This window comes from Canis lupus, chromosome X, assembly GCF_011100685.1.
Source record: "Canis lupus familiaris isolate Mischka breed German Shepherd chromosome X, alternate assembly UU_Cfam_GSD_1.0, whole genome shotgun sequence".
Classification (NCBI taxonomy): Eukaryota; Metazoa; Chordata; class Mammalia; order Carnivora; family Canidae; genus Canis; species Canis lupus.
In genome coordinates this window covers 66,092,786-66,117,101 of record NC_049260.1, presented here as the reverse complement: position 1 = coordinate 66,117,101, position 24,316 = coordinate 66,092,786, and the positions used below count along the sequence as shown (strand labels likewise).

At 36.4% G+C, this 24,316-nt stretch overlaps 1 protein-coding gene across 5 annotated transcripts in view; it reads right to left on the bottom strand.

Moving 5' to 3' along the window:
• Nucleotides 1-24,316, bottom strand: part of APOOL (apolipoprotein O like) — a 102,659-nt gene that overhangs the window by 43,278 nt on the left and 35,065 nt on the right. For 4 of the 5 annotated variants that reach the window (XM_038587803.1, XM_038587804.1, XM_038587801.1 and 1 more), the window contains 3 exons: nucleotides 10,711-10,830; nucleotides 7,343-7,397; nucleotides 5,339-5,437 (listed from right to left, as the gene is read on the bottom strand). In XM_038587803.1, coding sequence (XP_038443731.1) covers nucleotides 5,339-5,437; nucleotides 7,343-7,397; nucleotides 10,711-10,830 — 274 coding nt within the window. The remainder of the gene's footprint in view (nucleotides 1-5,338; nucleotides 5,438-7,342; nucleotides 7,398-10,710; nucleotides 10,831-24,316) is intronic. The other variant, XM_038587802.1, reaches the window with a different exon arrangement.

Here is a 24,316-nt window from a genome sequence, read left to right as displayed (position 1 = left end):
GATGTCAACTCTCACCACTATTATTAAACATTGTACTAGAAGTCTTAGACACACCAATAAGACAACAAAAAGAAATAAAAGGCATCTAAATTAGAAAGGAAGAAGTAAAACCTTCACTATTTGCAGATGACATAGTAATATATATATAAAACCTGAAAGACACCCCCCAAAAACTTCTAGAACAGATAGACAAATTTAGTAAAGTCACACGTACAAAATCAATGTACATAAATCTGTGCATCTGCACCAATAATGATGAAGCAGAGAGAGAAATTAAGGAACAAATCCTATTTACAACTGCACCAAAGACAATAAAATACCTAGGAGTATGTTTTCATGTGTCTCTTGGCCATTTGTTATGTCTTCTTTGGAGAAATGTCTGTTCATGTTTTCTGGCCATTTCATGATTGGATTATTTGTTCTCTGGTGTTGAGTTTGATAAGTTCTTTATAGATTTTGGATACTAGGACTTTATCTATGAGACATTTGCAAAACTCTTCTCCCATTCTGTTGGCCATCTTTAGATTTTGTTAACTGTATTCTTTGTTGTGCAAAGCTTTTTATCCTGATGATGTCCCAATAGTTCACTTTTGCTTTGTTTCCCTTGCCTTTGGAGATGTGTCTAGCAAGAGGTTGCTGCCTGTGCTCTCTTGCAGGATTTTGATGTGATTCCTGTCTCACATTTAGGTCTTTTACTATTTTGAATTTACTTTTGTTCCGGTGTAAGAAAGTGGTCCAGTTTCATTCTTCTACATGTGGTTGTTCAATTTTCCCCACATCATTTGCTGAAGACTTGTCTTTTTTCCATTGGATATTCTTTCCACCCTTGTCAAAGATTAGTTGACCATAGAGTTGAAGGTCCATTTCTGGGCCCTCTATTCTGTTCTATTGTTTGATGTGTCTGTTTTTGTGCTACTACTATACTGTCTTCATGATTACAGCTTTGTAATAGAGCCTGAAGTCTGGAATTGTGATGCCACCAGCTTTGGTTTTCTTTTTCAAAGACCCTGAATAGGGTCTTTTCTGATTCCATACAAATTTTAGAATGATTTGTTCCAGCTCTGTTAAAAATGTTGGTGGTATTTTCATAGGGATTGCATTGAATGTATAGATTGCTCAAGGTAGCATTTTACAATTTAACATTTAACATTTTAACAATATTTAACAATATTTTTCTTCCATTTTATGAGTATGGAACGTTTTTCCATTTCTTTGTGTCTTCTTCAATTTCTTTCATGATGTTCTATACTTTTCTGGGTACAGATCCTTTGCCTCTTTGGTTATGTTCATTCCTATATATCTTATGGTTTTTGTTGCAACTGTAAATAAGATTGACTCCTTAATTTCTCTTTCTTCTGTCTCAGTTTTAGTGTAGAGAAATGCAACTGATTCCTATGCATTCATTTTATATCCTGCCACTTTGCTGAATTCCTGTTTGAGTTCTAGCAATTTTGATGTGAAGTCTTTGGGGTTTTCCACATATAGTATTATGTCATCATGAAAAAATGCTCAACATCACACAGCAGCAGGGAAATAGAAATCAAAACCACAATGAGATACCACCTTGCACCAGTCAGAATGCCTAAAATTAACAAGTCAGGAATGCAAGCTGGTATAACAACTCTGGAAAACACTATGGAAGTTCCTCAAAAAGGTAAAAATAGAGCTACCCTATGATCTAGCAATTGAATTACTAGGTATCCTAAAGATACAAATGTAGTGATCCAAAGGGGCACCTGTACCCCAATGTTCATAGCCGCAATGTGGACAATAGTCAAATTATGGAAAGAGCCCAGATGTCCACCAACAAATGAATGGAAAAAGAAAATGCTATATATATATATATATATATATATATATATATATATATACACACACACACACACACACACACACACACACAATGGAATACTTACTACTCAGGCATAAAAAAATGAAATCTTGCCATTTTCAATAACATGGATGGAACTAGACAGTATTATCCTAAGCAAAATAAATCTATCAGAGAAAGACAATTATTGTGTAATCTCACTCATATGTGGAATTTAAGAAATGAAACAGATGATCATAGGAGAAAGGAGGGAAAAAGAAAATGACAAAATCAGAGGGAGAGAAATCATTAAAGACTCTTAATCATAGGAAACAAACTTAAGGGTGCTGGAAGGGAAGGGGTGGGGAATGTGTTAATTGGGTGATGGACACTAAGGAGGGCATGTGATGTAATGAGCACTGGCTATTGTATAAGACTGATGAATCACTGAACTCTACCTCTGAAACTAACAAGATTACTATATGTTAATTAATTGAATTTAAATCTTAAAAATAAAATAAAATAAATAAGTTACCTAAGAATAAATCTATTCAAAGATGTGAAAGACCTTTACTCTGAAAACTATGAAACAGTGATGAAAGAAACTAAAGAGGACAGAAGGAAATAGACATTCCATGCTCATGGACTGAATGAACAAATATTGTTAACATGTCTATACTACCTAAAGCAATCTACACATTTAATGCAATCTCTATCAAAATGCCAACATTTTTTCACAGGGCTAGAACAAAACATCTTAAAATTTCCAAAGCAGCCAAAAAAGAAAAGCAAAGCTTGAGACCCCACAATTCTGGATGTCCAGTTATAGAGCTGTAGTGATCAACACAGTACAGGCAAAAAAATAGATACCCAGATTAATGGAAGTGAATTGAAATGAACCTACAACTATATGGTCAATTAAGATTTAATTAAGAAGAAATGAGTATCCAGTAGAAAAAAAGACCATGTCTTCAACAAACAGTGTTGGGAAAACTTGAGAACAATATGCAAAAAAATGAAACTGGACCACTTTCTTATACCATACACAAGAATAAACTGTAAATGGATTAAAGACTTAATTGTGAGACAGGAAACCAGGAAAATCCTAGAAGACAACAAGAGGCAGTAACTTCTTCAACATCTGCTATAGCAATTTCTTTCTAGATATGTCTTCAAAGGCAAGGGAAACCATGGCAAAAATAAACTATTGGACTTAATCAAAATAAAAGGCTTCTACACAGCAAAGAAAACAGTCAACAAAACTGAAAGGCAGTCTATGGAGTTGGAGAAGATATTTGCAAATGTTATATCTGATAAAGGGTTATTATCTAATATATATAAAGAACTTATAAAACTCAATACTCAATAAACAAATAATCCAATTAAAAAGTGGGCAGAAGACATAAATAGATATTTTTTCCATCAAGATATACAGTTGGCTAACAGACACTTGAATAGATACTCAACATCATTCATCATCAAGGAAATATAAATCAAAACTACAACACCTCAGAATAGCTAAAATTAACAACATAAGAAACAACACATGTTGGTCAGGATGTGGAGAAAGGGGGACCCTCTTGCACTGCTGTCAGTATTGGAAACTGGTGGAGATTCTTGAAAAACAGTATGGAATTTCCTCAAATATTTAAAAATAGACTACTCTACAATCCAACAATTGCACTTCTAGGGATTTACCCAAGGAATACAAAAACACTAATTCATAGGGATACATGCATCCCAGTGTTACAGTAGCATTATCTACAATAGCCAAATTATGGAAACAGTTCAAGTATCCATCAAGTGCCAAATGGATAAAGATGTGATATGTGACATGTATACATATCATACACATATGTGTGTGTGTATGATATATATACACAGATACCTACATACACAAAAAAGTATGACCCAGCCCTAAAAAGGAATGAAATCTTGCCATTTGCAAGGACAGGATAAATAGAAAGTTTATGCTTAGTGAAATAAGTTAAAGAAAGACAAATACCATTTGATTTCACTCATATGTGGAATTTAAAAATCAAAACAAATAAGCAGTGGAAAAAAAAGAGTAGAAAAATCAAGAAACAGCCTCTTAACTATAGAGAACAAACTGATAGTCACTAGAGGAGAAAATGAGTAGGGTTGATGGGCTAAATAGATAGGGATTAAGAAGTGCATTTATTGTGATGAGGACTAGGTGTTGTATGAAACTGTTGAATCACTACATTGTATACCCAAAACTAATATTATACTCTATGTTAACTAAATGGAATTTAAATTTAAAAAAATCTTAAAAAAATAAAGTTATCTAAAAGATGAGAAACAAAATGATAAATTATAACTTTAATAGGAGTAACTATATACCTTTAAAGTTTATTTTAAATTATCATACAGAAAATTCAACATTTCTGATCTATAGTTCTATCAATTTTAATACATGTATGGAGTCATGTAACCACCAGTAAAATCAGGATATGGAACAGTTCTATCAATGTCAAAAAAAAAAAGTCTCAGGGCACCTGGGTAGCTCAGTTCAATAAGCATCTACCTTTGACTCAGATCATGTTCCCAGAGTCCTGGGATTGAGCTCTGCATTGGGCTCCCTGCTCAGCCGAGTCTGCTTCTCCCTCTCCCCTTCCTCCCTGCTTGTTCTCTCTCATTAGTTAATTAATTAATTAAATTATAATAAATAAATAAATAAATAAATAAATAAATAAATAAAATATTTTAAAAAATCTCATGCTACCCCCTTACAGTCACACCTTCCCACTCCTAACTCCTGGGAACCACTGACTTGTATTTTTATTTTAATATTACTATAGTTTTCTCTTTTTGAGAAAGTTATATAAATAGAATCTCAGAATATATAACTTTTTAGACTGGTTTCCAGTCTAAATGTCCTATTTATCAAGACTGTTACATGTGTCAATAGTATATTGCTGCTATTAGTGAATATATTACCTTTGTTTGGATGTGCCACAGTTTACTCTTGGAAGACATTTAGGTGAATTCCAGCTTTTGGTAATTATAAAAAGAGTTACTATAAACATTTATGTACAGATTTTTCATTTTTCCCGTGTAAATACCTAGGAGAGAGATTACTTGGTCTCATGATAGGAGTATATTTAACTTTATAAGAGAAACCATCAAATTGTTTTCTGGAATGGCTGTATGATTTTGTAGTCCTACCACCAGTGTATGAGAGTTTCAGTTGCTCTATATTCTTGACTATACTTGGTATGGTCAGTCTTTATAATTTTAGACATTCCAATAAGTATGTAGTCGTATGTCTCTGTGATTTTCATTTACATTTACCTAGTAACTTATGATGTTAAACATCTTAAAATAGCTATATTTTTTAAAATACAGTAAGGCTTTATAAAAATAAACATGCTATACAGCAGAATCTAAACATTCTCCCAGAACCCTATCCTAACAATATTCAATAAAGGATGAGGTTTTACCATGACAGTCAAATTCAGAATATAGTGGCATTGAAAGAAAAAGAATGTATTTTTTAAATCCTACCTTTTCTTGCTGAAACCAAGCCTGCCAATCCTGAAACAGTAATCACTCCAATTTTTGGAAGAAAATCTCGAGGTGGATTCTTCAGATATACATACACATCTTTTAAGAAATAAGTTAAAATGAATGAGAAATATCAGAAAGGGAGACAGAACATGAAAGACTCCTAACTCTGGGAAACGAACTAGGGGTGGTGGATGGGGAGGTGGGCAGGGGATGGGGGTGACTGGGTGACGGGCACTGAGGTGGGCACTTGACGGGATGAGCACTGGGTGTTATTCTACATGTTGGCAAATTGAACACCAATAAAAAATAAATTTATAAAAAAAGAAATAAGTTAAAAATTAATATAAATGGCTTACTAAATTAGGCATTCTATATATGATGCAGAAATGCTAAAGAGATTTGCTAAGATAGAAGATGGTTTAAATACTCTTCAAAAATGCTACGCAAAACAATGATTTGAGTAGTGAATTAAAAAGCTAGTTAAAATAGTTACTTGTACAAAATAAAATCTTCCTTCAATAGCTGATTTAACAATTGTTTTTTTAATACAGGCAAATGTTACTCTCTAATGAAATATGATGCTACAGTTCACATATAAGCATGGATTACTATAAAGTAAATGCCTGACTGTGTATGTATTATATTTCTCTAATGGAGATGCTTCTGGCCTTATCTGCTCAAATTTGATAGGATCAAGTAGAAATAGAAATAAATACTTTATTAAGGAATTTTGAATAATTGACTAGGGATACATGTAGCTTATAGACCCTGCTTGCCACTACTCCCCAATACCCAGAGCACCATTACTCTTAGTTAAAACCAATGATCAGGATGAGAAGTGAGCCTAGACCAAAAGTAGATGAAGAGTGGTCACAAGTCTAGATTTTTTGGCTTTTTATATATTTAAATTATTTCTGTTTCCATGCAACCCCGAAAAACAGATTCTATCACAGTTAGTTATTTAATGGCAATAACTTATTTAATCATATTCCTCAAGACTGATGAGGAATATAATTTGCAAATAATTCCTATATACCTCAAGTAATGATAATACAGGTATAGGTAATCAACATCATGGAGACATTTAAAATTTTAGCTGATCTTTCTGTCTCCCATACACATTTATTTCAACAACTGGCTTAGGCTAAGAATATTAGAAAGAAATATCTACGCCAAATACCATTATCATCACACTAAGGAGTCAAATACAATTGCTTCCTAACATTATCTCAAATATTCTAGAGTGACTGATTGGTATTAATGTCTCCTAGCAATAAATAGCAAAATTCTAGTCTCCTAGCAATAAATAGCAAAATTCTAAGTATTTTAACAGCAAATAGCACCTATTTAAACTAATTGATAACAATGGAGACATGTTTCTAATTTATGCTTTGAGTATATAATAGGGGCTTTGCAGCTAAAATAGACCTCAGTTTGAGTCTAGGCACTGCCACTTACTAATTATGTGACCTTAACAACTTACTTAACCTTCCTACATCTTAGTTTTCTTATCTGTAAAAAGGGAGTAATTATAGGGTGACCTGGGTGGCTCAGCTGGTTGCATGTCCAACTCTTGGTTTTGGCTTAGGTCATGATCTCAGTGTTGTGAGACAGAGCCCTGTCTCAGGCTCTGTGCTCAGTGCAAAGTCTGCTTGTCCCTCTCCCTCTGCTCCTCCCCACCTTGTGTTCACACTTGCTCTTGCACTCTCTCTCTCTCAAATAAATAAAGGAATAATTATAATACCCACACTCTTAGAATTGGTACGAAACTAAATTAGATAAATTATAAAATGCTTATCATAGTGCCTTAGCATATAATAATTGCTTAATAAATCATAGGTACTATTACTTTGTTATTGTTATCATAAAGTGCTATACGGAGTATCTTCTCAGTTGGTAAAACATGATAATGAATAACCACGTTTATTTTTCTCATATTTACACCTTGCAAGTTAAAAAGATAATAGTGCATTTCTAATTATGGATGGCTAACTCACCTACCTTTTCCAAATTGTACTGTATCCATTATCCCATTTTTCATAAACACATAAACACCCTAAGCAAAAAGAAAAAAAAAGGACATCTGCATGTTTGAAGATGTTGATAATTAAATCAAATAGTCCACATCTCTGAGACCATATTAAAATCTTGACTTAGCATTGGACCCAAGTCTAAATCTAACTTCCCTATTTATTCACATGAGAATACTCATTGAACTTAGCTTCTTTTCATTTCTTGCTTTTCATTCTATTTAACATGGATAATACTTGTTTACTATTTTCCTCATATAAACAGGTAAAGTAATGCCTATAGAGCATCTCACAGATAATTTATTGCAGAAATACAATGATTTATCATCTTATTTTATAAAGACTTAGAAAAATGAATACAATTTAAATAAAGCATGGATAGAGGCATATTTCTGCTGAAAAGCAACATCTGATTAATAAGGATGTGGCAGCAATGACATAATGATTTGTGAAGAAAGTAGTAACAGCAAGCCTAAAGAAAGTACTTCATCTTCTTTTTTTAGTATGAATTAGAATGAGAAAACAAATCTAAATAAGACATTTATCTCAGGAGAGAAACCATCCTATATAGGCTAGTGTTTATATTATTTTTTTTTAATTTTTTTATTTATTTATGATAGTCACAGAGAGAGAGAGAGAGAGAGGCAGAGACATAGGCAGAGGGAGAAGCAGGCTCCATGCACCGGGAGCCTGATGTGGGATTCGATCCTGGGTCTCCAGGATCGCGCCCTGGGCCAAAGGCAGGCGCCAAACCGCTGCGCCACCCAGGGATCCCTAGTGTTTATATTATTTTTAAATAAGAATATAAATTCTCTACAAACCAAGATTATATTAACCCACTGAAGTGATTAAAATTTTAAATCAAATTTGCTCTTTTACCTATTTCTAACTAATTTATTTGAATATAAGAAATATGGTTACACTCATTTACTGAGTGGTAGGTACTATCTTAATTACATCAGAAGACAAATGAAGGCAGAGAATTATTTATCTACAGTAACTGCCCGTAGTCATGCTAGACTCTACTGAAGAAAGCAGAAAATATAACTGAAATATATGATCTCCATCTCTGAACTAGCTGCCATGGAACCATGGGATAAAAACAAAAAAAGATTTTCAAAGCAAAGAACACAGAAATAATTATATTAGGAAAAAATGTCATTACTATTGTTATATCTTGGTATTAGTAACTTTGTCTCAGATATTTTCACAGAAATCAGAGATGTAAAGGTTCATCTCTTCATTGTGGTTTCAAGCTGTACAAACCACCATAAACCTTAACTGCCACTTAGTTACTTCTCTTTAAAGACTGTCTCTTAAGAAAACCTCACCTTTGAGGTTATAATACCTATTGACCAGCTGATTGAAAATCATGTAGCTATTGAGGAAGAATAGTAGTCACTTATCTTGGGAAGTTTTCCTTAGCTTGTTTACAAATTCACTTTTATCACTGTAGGTCACTGCTATCTAAATTTCAAAACACTAAGGAGAGGAGTAGGAACTGAATTTGCCCTATAATATTTTAAGTTTAATGCAGAATGCAATTTGAGTCAGAAGTAATTTTTAAAGAACAGATTATGTTTTTAGGAGAAAATTAGAAAGAAAAAGATTTTTTTAAGATTTTATTTATTTATTCATGAGAGGCACAGAGAGAGAGAGAGGCAGAGACATAAGCAGAGAGAGAAGCAGGCTCCACGCAGGAGCCCGATGTGGGACTGGATCCTGGGATTCCAGGACCACGCCCTGGGCCAAAGGCAGGCACTAAACTGCTGAGCCATCCAGGGATCTCCAAGAAAAAGCTTTTTACAGTGAAGATGAAATACATTCAAAGTGCCCTTTTTCAATCTATTCACTTTAACATATTAACAAAATAAATGTTCTTTTAGTCTTAAATTAGGTGATAGTAACAATAGCAATTTAAGGATCTCTCAGAACAATTTACCTCACTAAAAACAAATTTAAGAACACTATGGTATATTAGGTCTCAGGAGACTTAAGTATGAATCATCCAGTTGTTGGCATATAGCATTAGGGGCATGATTCAAATCCTTATTAGTTAATATGTTTTCCTTTCAGATCAAACTATTAGGAGTGTATGATACAACTAAACTATTAAAGTTGTTTGACATGGATGCCTGGGTGGCTCTATGGTTTAGCGCCTGCCCTCGGCCCAGAGTGTGATACTGGAGTCCCAGGATCAAGTCCCACATCAGGCTCCCTGCATGGAGCCTGCTTCTCCCTCTGCCTATGTATCTGCCTCTCTCTCTCTCTCTCTCTCTCTCTCTCTGTTTCTCATGAATAAATAAATAAAATCTTTTAGAAAAAGTTGTTTGACAGACAAAAATTTTAAAAACTAACACCATGTATTCATCAGATGTTTTAAATATCATCTGGAATAACTAGAATTCACATTTAGTGTTTCATAAAATCATTAGAATATTTTTAAAGAATGGATTAGAAACAAAAAAGAACAAGGGTTATATTTGAGAAAAAGTTGTGTGGTAATTAGGCCAGAATGATGAAAACAATGGTACCAGCATTATCCTTACAACACTGACATTGGAGATGCTGATGCTGATGCTAACACACCTTGTTGATGTGAAGATAATAAAACATCAATATTTTATCAGCTTACTCCATCACTCTGCTGTTGGATAATGCTGACTAAAGGCTAAATATTAAAGTAAGTTGAATTCTGTTTTTCCCAATAGCTGACTATATTCAGAATGGTCTTATGAGCTAAACTCAACAAGTTAACATTTTGCTTAGCCAAAAAAAGAACAATTCAGAAATACTTTCACAACTTCTTATAAACAGCCAAACAACTATACATGAAAAATAACATAAATGCTTGCTGAACTATCTTAATCTATACAGTAATGTTATTGTAGATTAAATATTACAAATATGGCCACAAATTCTTTGCTGCTATTCATATTGAGAGGTGGCATCTAATTCCATTCCTTTTAAAACTAGGTTGGCCTTTGTGACTTAAAATAGAATATTCTAGAAGTGCCTTTCTTGGACATCTGATGATAAATAAGAAGCTTGGTAAATTCTGCCAAGGATCTCTTGTAAGTATCTGACAATGCTGAGATCACCATGCCTCTGGCCACACGTAGGTGCGTTAGTCAACATTCTTAGCTGAACCCAGCCTTCTAGCTCTTTGTGACAAGGTACTAAAGATGAGAATGAAAGTGTGTTAGGGCCTCCAGATCAACCCATTCACCTGGTGAATGTCACTGAGTAACTTCTATCAATACCAAATGCAGCCAAAGAATCTCCTGTCTAAATAAATCAGAAACCTCCAACATTAAACCACTATTAGAACTTACTTACCTTGCACCAGCCAATATAATGACTAGTTGTAGTGCGGATGGATGCAAAGCCCATCTGTAAATGACCAGGTTGCTCTTCAACATATTTAGACTGCAGAGGTGGTGCAGTATATATGGGGAGCTAGAGGCAAAGAAAAGTTCATGTTAAAAATATAAAATAGCTGGACTTCCTTTTCAAGGAGTATAGCAAAAGAGAAATCATCAACCTTCCTGCTAAAAGCAACTAAAACTGCTGATAAAATATTAAAAAAAAAATCTTGGGATGCCTGGGCAGTTCAGTCGGTTAAGCATCTACCCTTGGCTCAGGTCATGATCTCAGGGTCCTGGGATCAAGCCCCACATCAGGTTCTCTGCTCAGCAGGGAGTCTGCTTCTCCCTTTCTCTCTGTGCTTGTGCACACTCTCTCTATCAAATAAATAAAAATAAAATATTTTTAAAAATCTTAAGTGGAAGGAAAGATCCACTAAGCTATTTATAAAGACTATTATGAAGCCTCAAACAAAATAAAACAGAAACACAGAGATAAACTATAAAGCCAGCTTTTTACCTTGTCATCATTTGTTTTAAAATAGATGGTTCGTGCAGTATGCAATCAGGAAACAAAACCTAGAAAAAGCTTGAGGTACGCAATCTTATTGGGGACCCTATAAGTTGGCATCTCAATGTTTTACATCCTCAACTTAGGAGTGAATTAGAAGGGGAGTCTGGGTGGCTCAGTCAGTTCAGCATCTGCCTTCAGCTCAGGTTATGATTCTGGGGTCCTGGGATCAAGCCCCACATTGGACTCCCTGCTCAGCAGGGAGTCTGGTCAGCTTCTACCCCTGTCTCCTGCTCATGCTCACTCTTTCACTCCCTCTCTCAAATAAATAAATAAAATCTTAAAAAAAAAAAAAAAGCTGTCTTGGCTCTGGGAGATTCCTGAGGGCATTAGGAAGCTGAATCCCACCCTTAAGGAGACAGCACAAGCAGCCTGCTGAGATCCAAGGTAGAAGCAGCAGTGTGAAAAACACCTGAGGTGGGATCCCTGGGTGGCGCAGCGGTTTGGCGCCTGCCTTTGGCCCAGGGCGCGATCCTGGAGACCCGGGATCGAATCCCACGTCGGGCTCCCTGCATGGAGCCTGCTTCTCCCTCTGCCTGTGTCTCTGCCTCAATCTCTCTCTGTGACTATCATGAATAAATAAATAAAATCTTTAAAAAAAAAAAAACACCTGAGGCATATGGTAAGGAAAGTTATTTACTCAGCTCAGAACACATCCCACATAGGCAGGGATCCCAGGGAGGCCCTTACAGGAATAAAATAAAATAAAAGAGAAGGCTGGTACCATTTCCCTCCCTACCCCTCAGCAAAACACAAGGCCTCTTGAGGGAATCAGTGCAATCCTGACAGGAACTACAAGCCCTGTGCCCTGCGATTTAGCAGATCTACCCATTCCAGTCATGCTTGCCTCAGTCCCAGCACTGCAGGTCCCCTCTCTGAGAAGACCAGCATAAACCTTACCACCAATGCATCCCCTGACCTGCACATTTTGTGGGGCCTTAGTCCTGGCAGTAGTGGCTCATCACATCCTAGGGACAATGAGCACACTTTTATTAAAACTACGCTCCCTACCCATGCATGCTTTTTGAACCAACTACAGATAGCCCTGGTTTCAGCGCACACCAGTGCCACCTTACTATAAAAGTGTGCACCCCACCCACTAGTTTCAAGAGCAAGAGATCTAGCTGACTTTCCTAACACATAGAAACAGACACAGAGAGTTAGACAAAATGAAGAATCAAGAGAAATATGTCCCAAATGAAATAACAGGACCAAACCACAGCTAGAGAACTAAGAGAAACAGATATAAGTAATATGTCAGATACAAAATTTAAAATAACTATCAGGGAATCCCTGGGTGGCTCAGCGGTAGCACCTGCCTTTGCCCCAGGGTGTGATCCTAGAGTCCCGGGATCGAGTCCTGCGTCGGGCTCCTGGCATGGAGCCTGCTTCTCCCTCTGCCTGTGTCTCTGCCTCTGTGTGTGTGTGTGTGTGTGTCTATCAAAATATATAAATTAAAAAATCTTTAAAAAAATAAAATAAAAATAATAAAAAAAATAAAATAAAAAAAATAAAATAAAATAACTATCATAAAGATATGCACTAGACTTGAGAAAAGAGTGGAGAATATCAGTGAAATTCTTAACAAATAGACAAACATGAACCGATAAGAGATGCTGAACACAATGAATGAAATTAAAAATAAACTTGATGGAATTAATAGCAGGCTAGAAGAAGCAGAGCAACAAATTAATGACCTGGAAGACAGAGTAATGAAAAGTAAACAAACTGAGTCACTGAGAAAAGGAATATGCAAAATGAGGACAGACGTAGGAAATTCAATGACTCCAACAAGTGCAGTAATATTCACATTGTATGAATCTGAGAAGAAAAAGAGAGAAAAGGGGTAGAAAAGTGTTTTGAAGAAATAGTAGCTGAAAAATTCCCTAATCTAGGGAAGGAAACAGATAATCTAGATTGAGAAGTCACAGACATCCCCCAATAAATTTATCCCAAGGAGGTCCATACAAAGACACATAATAATAAAATGGCAAAAAAATGGTGATAAAAAAATAATTTTAAAGGTTGCAAGAAATAAAAAGATATATGTATACAAGAGAAACATTGTAAATCTATCTGCAGATTATTCAGCAGAAACATTGCAGGCCAGAAGAGAGTGGCATGATAAGTGAAATGAGCTGAAAGGGAAAAATCTGTAGCCAAGAATATTCTATTTAGCAAGACTATCATTGATAATAAAGGAGAGATAAAGAATTTCTAAGGCAGGGGCAGCCCGGGTGGCTCAGCGGTTTAGTGCCACCTTCAGCCCAGGGCCTTATCCTTGAGACCCAAGATCAAGTCCCATGACAGGCTCCCTGCACAAGGCCTGCTTCTCCCTCTGCCTGTGTCTCTACCTCTCTCTCTCTCTCTCTCTCTGTCTTTCATGAATAAATAAATAAAATATTAAAAAAAGAATTTCTAAGACAAACAAAAACAAAAGGATTTTGTAACCACTAAACTAGTCCTACGAGAAATATTAGAGAGGACTCTGAGTGGAAAGGAAAGATAAGTAAGGCTACAAAATGTTTAAAAAAAAACAGTAAAAATAAATAACTTTGTAAATACAGTGAAGGGATTCACAAAATAAAAGGATGCAAAATATGACACCACATTGTCTAAAATGTGGGGACAGATGAGTAAACAATGGGTTCAAATATAGGTAACCGTCAACTTTTTATAGATTGCTACATACAGAAGATGTGATATATAAATCTAATGGTAAGCACAAATTTAAAAAAAAACAGTAATATATAAGAATAAAGAGAAAGGAACCTAAGTATATCACTAACAAAAACCCGTAAACCATGAAAGACAGCAAGACAAGAAAGGAAAAAAAAAAACCTACACAACTACAAAACAAGTAACAAAAAGGCAATAAATATCTATCAATAATTAATTCGAAGGTAAATGGACTAAGTGCTACAATCAAAACACACAAGGTGACCGAGTAGATAAAAAAACAAGATCCATCTATATGCTACCTACAAGAGGCTCATTTCAGGACTAAAGACACCTGGAGATTAAAAGTGAGGGAATGCAAAAACATTTATCATAAAAATGGATCTCAAAAGAAAATCAGAGTAGCAATACTATATCGAGCAACACAGATGTTAAAACAAAGAATAACAAAAGACACTATGTAATAACAAAGAGGACAACCAAACAGAAAATATAGTATTTTTAAATATATACAAACCCAACATGGGAGCACCCAAATACTTAAAACAGTTAATAACAAATATAAAGGAAGTGATTAGTAGTAATACAATAAGAATAGTGGACTTTAATACTTCACTTACAATAAATGGGCAGATCAACGAAACAGAAAATCAAAAAGAAACAGTGGCTTTGAATGACACAGCAGAACAGATGGATTTAGCAGATATATTCAAAATATTCATTCTAAAACAGCAGAATACACATTCAAGAACACATGCAACATTCTCCATAACAGATTACATATTAGGACATAAAACAAGTCTCAACAAATTAAAAAATACTGACGTCATACCATGCATCTTTTCTGACCACAATAGTACTAAAGCCAGAAACTGAGCAAAAGAAAAAATCTTCAAAGAGCTCAAGTACAAGGAGGTTAAATAACATTCTACTAAACAATCAATAGGTGCACCAAGAAATCAAAGAAATAAAAAATTATGTAGAAACAAATGGAAATGAAAGTACAATGGTCCAAAATAAGTGTGATGCACTAGGACTAGATGACATTAAGAAATGGGAAGACTTTCTACACTCATAGATTAGAAAAACAAATATTGTCAAAATATCTATGCTACCCAAAGCAATGTATAGATTTAATGTAATCCCTATCAAAATACTAACAGTATTTTTTACTAAACTAGAATAAACTATCCTAAAATTTATATGGACCAAGACCCCAAATAGTTAAAGCAGTCTTCATAAAGCAAAATAAAAATAAAACAGCATCATACTCTCTAGCTCCATCCATGTCCTTGCAAATGGCAAGATATCTTTCCTTTTAAGATTAAATAATATTCCATTATATAGTGTGTGTCTATGTGTAGCACATCTTCTTTACCTATTCATCTGTCCATGGACATATTAGCTACTTCCATAATTTGGCTATTGCAAATAATGTTGCAATAAACATAGGGGTGCATGTATCCCCTTGAATTAGTGTTTTTAAAATTTTTTTAGGTAAATACCCAGTAGTGCGATTACTGAATCATAGCATAGTACTATTTTTACCTTTTTGAGGAACCTCCATACTATTTTCCACAGTAGAGGAATAAAATGGAATAAAATCATGGGCAGTAAATACATTGATATATAAATAAACTGATGGTTACTAGATAGGAGGTATGTAGGTGGATGGGTAAAATAGATGATGGGGATTAAATATTACACTTATCAAGATAAGTACTAAGTAATGTATAGATTGTTGAATCAGTATATTGTACACCTGAAATGAATAAAATAGTATATTAAATAAGTATAAAGTACTTAGTATAAGTACTAAGTAATGTATAGATTGTTGAATCAGTATATTGTACACCTGAAATGAATAAAATAGTATATTAAAATAAAATAAATAAAAGTGGAATTAAAATTAAAAGCTTTATAGAAAAAGAACTCAACAGATAAGTTAAATAGACTGGATACAGTTGTTGAGAGATTTAGTGAACTGGTAAATCTAAAGAAATTATGCAAAGAAATAAAAATATGAAACATATATAATATAGAATGAAAAGAAAGGGGCAGGGATAATATTTAAATAGAATGGCCACGATTTTTCCAGGACTGAACTAAACACTTGAGAGATTCAGAAATCCAACATATCCCAAATAAGATAAAGAAAAAATAATCCCCAATTAGATACATAATAGTAAAACTCCATAGGGCCAATGACAAAGAAGGGATTTTAAAAATAAAAGCCAGATAACAGATTAGCTTCAAAGGAATAAATATTAGATAAAATTTTGATTTCTCAAAAACAGCATTGTACAAGATATCTTTAATGTGCTAAAAGGAAGTAACCCAACTGGGAATTATATACTCAATAAAATATTTCTGTTTCAAAAATGTGGGGGGCATAGGGACACATTCAGACAGATAAGACCCAAGCTAGTCTGCAACGAAATCACCCTCATTAAGCAGTTTATTTACTTACTAGATCATACTTATTTACTTGATCACTAGTTTATTATTAAAGGATATAACTCAGAAATAGCCCAATGGAGGAAATGTACAGGGCAAGGTGTGGGGAAAGGGCATGTAGCTTCCATGCCGTCTCCAGATGCACGATCCTACCAACATCTCCATGTGCTCAAAGTGGAAGCTCTTCAAACCCCATACTTTTGGTTGCCTTTTTTAAAGATTTATTTATTTATTCAGAGAGAGAGCATGTGAGCAGGGGGACGAGCAGAGTAAGAGGTAGAGAAGCAGACTCCTGACTGAGTGTGGAGCCTGATTTAGAGCTCTATCTCAGGACCCATAAGATTATGACTTGAGCCAAAACCAAGAGTTACACACTCAAATGACTGAGCCACCCAGGTGCCCCTTCTTTTGTTTTTTTTTTTTAAAGGTTTCATTTCATAGGCATGTTTGATTAAATCACTGGCCATTGGTGTCTGACCTCCATTCCTGATTTGGAAATTTTAAATGATGTACTTGAGGCAGAAAAAAATATTTTTACTGAGAAGGTCTAAGATACAAGAAGGAATGATCACCAAAGAAAATAGTAAATATGTGGGTAAACATAAGTAATGAATAGATGAAATAATACGGTCTTATGCCTGTATTTTAAAAATAGAACTAAATTTCTGAATATCAATATAGTATAAGAGGTGATGACATAAATTAAAATATTCTAAGTTCTCAATATTGTTCAGATGGAGGGTAAATATATATTGATCACACTCAAAAAGAAATGGAGGTTAAAACTTCTAGGTTCATCCCTGAAAGAAAATCAGAAGTCACAATCAAGAAACTTTGTTGTGTAGAAAAATAAAAAGGAAAAATAATCTAAAAAAAAAAAACCCACAAGAAAGAAAATAAAAGAACAGAAGAAGTAAAAACAAAAAAACAAAAAAGCAAAAAAATCCACAAACGTTTGTAGAATTCTAAAGGTAATAACTTAACAAATACAAATGGATAAGATGATTTAATTAAAAGCCAATGAAGACATCAGATTGCATAAACATAGTCACATGCTATGCATGAGGCATTCCTACAATAACTATTTAGAAAGGCTGAAAGAAAATTGTAAATGCATACTGGAAAATTGCAACCAAAAGAAAGCTACCACAAGCTATATTAATATTAGATAAGTTTTTTTAAAGTATTAAAAAAATAGACCTTAAGACAGAATGCATTACTAGATATAAAGTGACTCTATCAAGACAAAAAGTTGAAAGAAGATGTGGTCTATATATACAATGGAATATTACTCAGCCATTAGAAATGACGAATACCCAACTATGTGCTTCAGCATGGATAGAACTGGAGGGTATTATGCTGACTGAAGTAAGTCAATCAGAGAAGCACAAACATTATATGGTTTCACTCATTTGGGGAATATATAAAAAATAGTGAAAGGGATTAAAGGGGAAAGGAGAGAAAATGAGTGGGAAAAATCAGAGAGGGTGACAGAACATGAAAGACTCCTAACCCTGGGAAACAAACAAGGGGTAGTGGAAGGGGAGGTGAGTGGGGAGACGGGGTGACTGGGTGAGGGGCACTGAGGAGGGCACTTGACGGGATGAGCACTGGGTGTTGTACTATATGTTGGCAAATGGAACTCCAATAAAAATATATAAAAAATTTTTAAATAACCAGAGATATTACAGTCTTAAACATGAATGAATCTATATGAAAAGTAAATGAACTGCTTCAACACAAAAAGGATAAAAAGATCACATTGAGACAAGTAAGAGAGACAAAGACAAAATCTCCCCAAAAACCCAAACTCTTGTCAAGACAACACACAATAGAGAAGGATCTAACAAGTCCAGTGTTTATCCTGGAGGAGTGAGGGGTTGATAGCCCACATCTGACACCCCAATGCCTGGGATCTGCACTGTAGAGATGAGCCTTCCAAAGTCTACCTTTTTAAAAAACCAAAGGGACTAACATCCAAGAGATTCAAAGCACTATAGGAAACAGATTCCCTTTTTAAAGGGCCTCTTGGAGCACTGGGGTGGCTCAAGTGGTTGAGTGTCCAACTCTTGACTTTGACTTAGGGTTGTGGGCTTGAGCCCCACATCAGGCTCCAACTCTCAGTAGGGAGTCTGCTTGAGATTTCTCTCTCTGCGCACCCCCACCATGCTCTCTTTCTAAAAGAGAGAAAGTTTTTAAAAGTTTTTAAAAAATAAAAAAGGGAGGTGGGGCAATATGGCGGAAGAGTAGGATCCCCAAGTCACCTGTCCCCACCAAATTACCTAGATAACATCAAATAATCCTGAAAACCTACGAATTCGGCCTGAGATTTAAAGAGAGAACAGCTGGAATGCTACAGTGAGAAGAGTTCACACTTCTATCAAGGTAGAAAGATGGGGGAAAAAAGAAAAGAAGAAACAAAAGGCATCCAAGGGGGAGGGGCCCAGCGAGGAGCCAGGCTAAGGCCTGGGCGAGTGACCCCAGGGCAGGAAAGCCCCGGACCAGAGGAGCAGGAGCTTCACCAATCTTCCGGGTGGGAAAGATGCTCGCAGGGAGTTAGAGCAGGACCCCAGGAGGGGCGGGGATGCCCTCAGGCTCCCAGGAACACTAACAGAGCACCTGCAGCCCAGGGAGAGCGCGCCACACCCCGTGGCTGAGCTCCCTAAAGGGCTGCAGCGCGCTCACAGCTGGATCCGGGAGCAGCTCAGAGGGGCTCGGGCAGAGGCTCCGCGGAGAGGGGCTGCAAGGTCGGGAGCACGAATCCAACAGCGGAGGCCCGGGAGCACAGGGCGCCGGGGACACAGACCAGGATCTGGCCTCCCCCGGGACAGGCAGAGGCCGGGAGGGCCCAGGACAGCAAGGACGCTCTTGCCACCAGGCGACCCCAAGCTGAGCAGATCAGCGGCCCCGCCCCTGGAGCATCCAGGCCCCTGCAGGCTGAGAGCTCTGTAGTTACTGCAAGAGCTGAATCGAGGGCTCCAGAGCTGGCCGCCTCCACTGTGGTTGTTCCTCCTGGGGCCTCACAGGGTAAACAACCCCCATTGAGCCCTGCACCAGGCAGGGGGCAGAGCAGCTCCCCCAAGTGCTAACACCTGAAAATCAGACAAAATATGCCCCTCCCCCAGAAGATCAGATAGACAGACAAGTTCCAGGGGAAGTCAAGGGACTTAAAGTATACAGAATCAGAAGATCCTCCACCGTGCTTTATTTTTTTTTTTTTTTGCTTTTTGATTTCTGTTTGCTTCCCCCCGCCGTTTTCTTCTTTCTCTTTTTATTCTCTTTACCTTTTTTCTTCCTTTTTGCTTTTTTCTTTTTCTCTTTTCTTTCCTTCTTTCTCTCCTCTCTTTTTCTCCTTTTCCCAATACAACTTGTTTTTGGACACGCTGCACTGAGAAAAATGACTAGAAGGAAAAACTCCCCTCAAAAGAAAGAATCAGAAACAGATCTCTCTACCACAGAGTTACAAAATCAGGATTACAATTCAATGTCAGAAAGCCAATTCACAAGCACTATTATAAAGCTACTGCTGGCTCTAGAAAAAAGAATAAAGGACTCAAGAGACTTCATGACTGCAGAATTTAGATCTAATCAGGCAGAAATTAAAAATCAATTGAATGAGATGCAATCCAAACTAGAAGTCCTAACGATGAGGGTTAACGAGGTGGAAGAACGAGTGAGTGATATAGAAGACAAGTTGATGGCAAAGAGGGAAACTGAGGAAAAAAGAGACAAACAATTAAAAGACCATGAGGATAGATTAAGGTAAATAAATGACAGCCTGAGGAAGAAAAACCCACGTTTAATTGGAGTTCCCGAGGGCACCAAAAGGGACAGAGGTCCAGAATATGTATTTGAACAAATCATAGCTGAAAACTTTCCTAATCTGGGAAGGGAAACAGGCATTCAGATCCAGGAAATAGAGAGATCCCCCCCCTAAAATCAATAAAAACCGTTCAACACCTCGACATTTAATAGTGAAGCTTGCAAATTCCAAAGATAAAGAGAAGATCCTTAAAGCAGCAAGAGACAAGAGATCCCTAATGTATATGGGGAGAAATATCAGATTAACAGCAGACCTCACCACAGAGACCTGGCAGGCCAGAAAGGGCTGGCAGGATATATTCAGGGTTCTAAATGAGAAAAACATGCAGCCAAGAATACTTTAGCCAGCAAGGCTCTCATTCAGAATAGGAGAGATAAATAGCTTCCAAGACAGGCAGGAACTGAAAGAATATGTGACCTCCAAACAAGCTCTGCAAGAAATTTTAAGGGGGACTCTCAAAATTCCCCTTTAAGAAGAAGTCCAATGGAACATTCCACAAAAAACAGGGACTGAATAGGTATCATGATGACACTAAACTCATATCGTTCAATAGTAACTCTGAATGTCAATGGGCTTCATGACCCCATCAAAAGGCGCAGGGTTTCAAACTGGATAAAAAAGCAGGACCCATCTATTTGCTGCCTACAAGAGACTCATTTTAGACAGAAGGACACCTACACCCTGAAAATAAAAGGCTGGAGAACGATGTACATTCAAATGGTCCTCAAAAGAAAGCAGGGGTAGCTATCCTTATATCAAATAAACTAAAATTTACCCTAAAGACTGTAGTGAGAAATGAAGAGGGACACTATATCATACTTAACGGTTCTATCCAACAAGAGGACTTAACAATCATCAATATATATGCCCCGAATGTGGGAGCTGCCAAATATTTAAATCAATTAATAACCAAAGTTAAGACATACTTAGATAATAAGACACTTATACTTGGTGACTTCAATCTAGCGCTTTCTATAATCGACAGGTATTCTAAACAAAACATCTCCAAAGAAACAAGAGCTTTAAATGATACAATGGACCAGATGGATTTAACACATGCATACAGAACTTTACATACAAACCCAACTGAATACATATTCCTCTCAAGTGCACATGGAACTTTCTCCAGAATAGACCACATACTGGGTCACAAATCAGGTCTTAACCGATACCAAAAGAATGGGATCTTCCTCTGCGTATTTTCAGACTATAAAGCTTTGAAATTAGAACTAAATCACAAGAAGTTTGGAAGGATTTGAAACACGTGGAGGTTAAGGAACATCCTGCTAAAGATGAAAGGGTTAACCAGGAAATTAGAGAAGAATTAAAAAAAATCATGGAAACTAATGAGAATGAAGATACAACCGTTCAAAATCTGTGGGACAGCAAAAGCAGTCCTGAGGGGGAAATACATCGCAATACAAGCATCCATTCAAAAACTGGAAGGAAAAAAGCTAACCTTCCACCTAAAGGAGCTAGAGAAAAGACAGCAAATATATCCTACACCCAGCAGAAGAAGAAAATAAAGACTCGAGCAGATCTCAATGAAATGAGACCAGAAGAACTGTGGAACAGATCAACAAAACAAGGAGTTGGTTCTTTGAACAAATTAGTAAGATAAATAAACCATTAGCCAGCCTTATTAAAAAGAAGAGAGAGAAGACTCAAATTAATAAAATAATGAATGAGAAAGGAGATCACCACCAACACCAAGGAAATATAAACGATTTTTAAAACATATTATGAGCAGCTATACGCCAATAAATTAGGTAATCTAGAAGAAATGGACGCATTTCTGGAAAACCACAAACTACCCAAACTGGAACAGGAAAAAATAGAAAACCTGCACAGGCCAATAACCATGGAGGAAATTGAAGCAATCATCAAAAACCTCCCAAGACACAAAAGTCCAGGGCCAGATTGATTCCCGGGGGGAATTCTATCAAACGTTTAAAGAACACTACCTATTCTACTAAAGCTGTTCACAAAGATAGAAAGAGATGGAATACTTCCACTCGTACTACGAGGCCAGCATCACCTTAATTCCAAAATCAGACAAAGACCCCACCAAAAAGGAGAATTATAGACCAATATCCCTGATGAACATGGATTCAAATATTCTCAGCAAGATACTAGCGAATAGGATCCAACAGTACCTTAAGATTATTCACTGTGACGAAGTGAGATTTATCCCCGGGATGCAAGGCTGGTTCAACACTCGTAAAACAATCAATGTGATTTATCATATAAGCAAGAGAAAAAAACAAGAACCATATGATCCTCTCTATAGATGCAGAGAAAGCATTTGACAAAATACAGCATCCATTCCTGATCAAAACTCTTCAGAGGGGAGGGATAGAGGGAACATTCCTCGACATCTTAAAAGCCATCTATGAAAAGCCCACAGCAAATATCATTCTCAATGGGGGAACACTGGGAGCCTTTCCCGGAAGATCAGGAACACGACAGGGATGTCCACTCTCACCAATACTATTCAACATAGTACTAGAAGTCATAGCCTCAGCAATCAGGCAACAAAAAGAAATAAAAGAAATTCAAATTGGCAAAGAAGAAGTCAAACTCTCCCTCTTCGCAGATGACATGATACTATACATAGAAAACCCAAAAGCCTTCACCCCAAGATAGCTTGAACTCATACAGCAATTCGGCAGCATGGCAGGATACAAAATCAATGCCCAGAAATCAGTGGCATTTCTATACACTAACAGTGAGACTGAAGAAAGAGAAATTAAAGAGTCCATCCCATTTATAGTTGCACCCAAAAAGATAAGATACCTAGGAATAAACCAAACCAAAGAGGTAAAGGATCTATACCCTAAAAAGTATAGAACAGTTCTGAAAGAAATTGAGGAAGACACAAAGAGATGGAAAAATATTCCATAGTCATGGATTGGAAGAATTAATATTGTGAAAATGTCAATGCTCCCCAGGGCAATTTACACATTTAATGCAATCCCTATCAAAATACCATGGACTTTCTTCATAGAGTTGGAACAAATCATCTTAAGATTTGTGTGGAATCATAAAAAACCCCGAATAGCCAGGGGAATATTGAAAAAGAAAGCCAGACAGGGGCATCACGATGCCATATTTCAAGTAGTACTATAAAGCTGTGATCATCAAGACAGTGTGGTACTGGCACAAAAACAGACACATAGATCAATGGAACAGAATAGAGAATCCAGAAGTGGACCCTCAACTTTATCGTCAACTAATATTCGACAAAGCAGGAAAGACTATCCACTGGAAAAAAGTCTTTTCAATAAATGGTGCTGGGAAAATTGGACAGCCACATGCAGAAGAATGAAACTAGACCATTGTCTTACACCATACACAAAGATAAACTCAAAATGGATGAAAGATCTAAATGGGAGACATGAATCCATCAAAATCCTAAAGGAGAACACAGGCAACACCCTTTTTGAACTCGGCCACAGCAAATTCTTGCAAGATACATTCAGGAAGGCAAGAGAAACAAAAGCAAAAATGAACTATTGAAACTTCATCAAGATAAGAAGCTTTTGCACAGCAAAAGAAACAGTCAACAAAACTCAAAGACAACCTACAGAATGGGATAAGATATTTGCAAATGATGTATCAGATAAAGGGCTAGTATCCAAGATCTTATTAAACTCAACAGCCAAGAAACAAACAATCCAATCATGAAATGGGCAAAATACATAAACAGAAATTTCACCAAAGAAGACATACACATGGCCAACAAGCACAGGAGAAAATGCTCTGCATCACTTGCCATCAGGGAAATACAAATCAAAACCACAATGAGATACCACCTCACACCAGTGAGAATGGCAAAAATTAACATGACAGGAAACAACAAATGTTGGAGAGGATGTGGAGAAAGGGGAACCCTCTTGCTTGCACTTTTGGTGGGAATGTGAACTCGTGCAGCCACTCTGCAAAACTGTGTGGAGGTTACTCAAAGAGTTAAAAATAGATCTGCCCTACAACCCAGCAATTGCACTGCTGGGGATTTACCCCAAAGATATAGATGCAATGAAGCGGCAG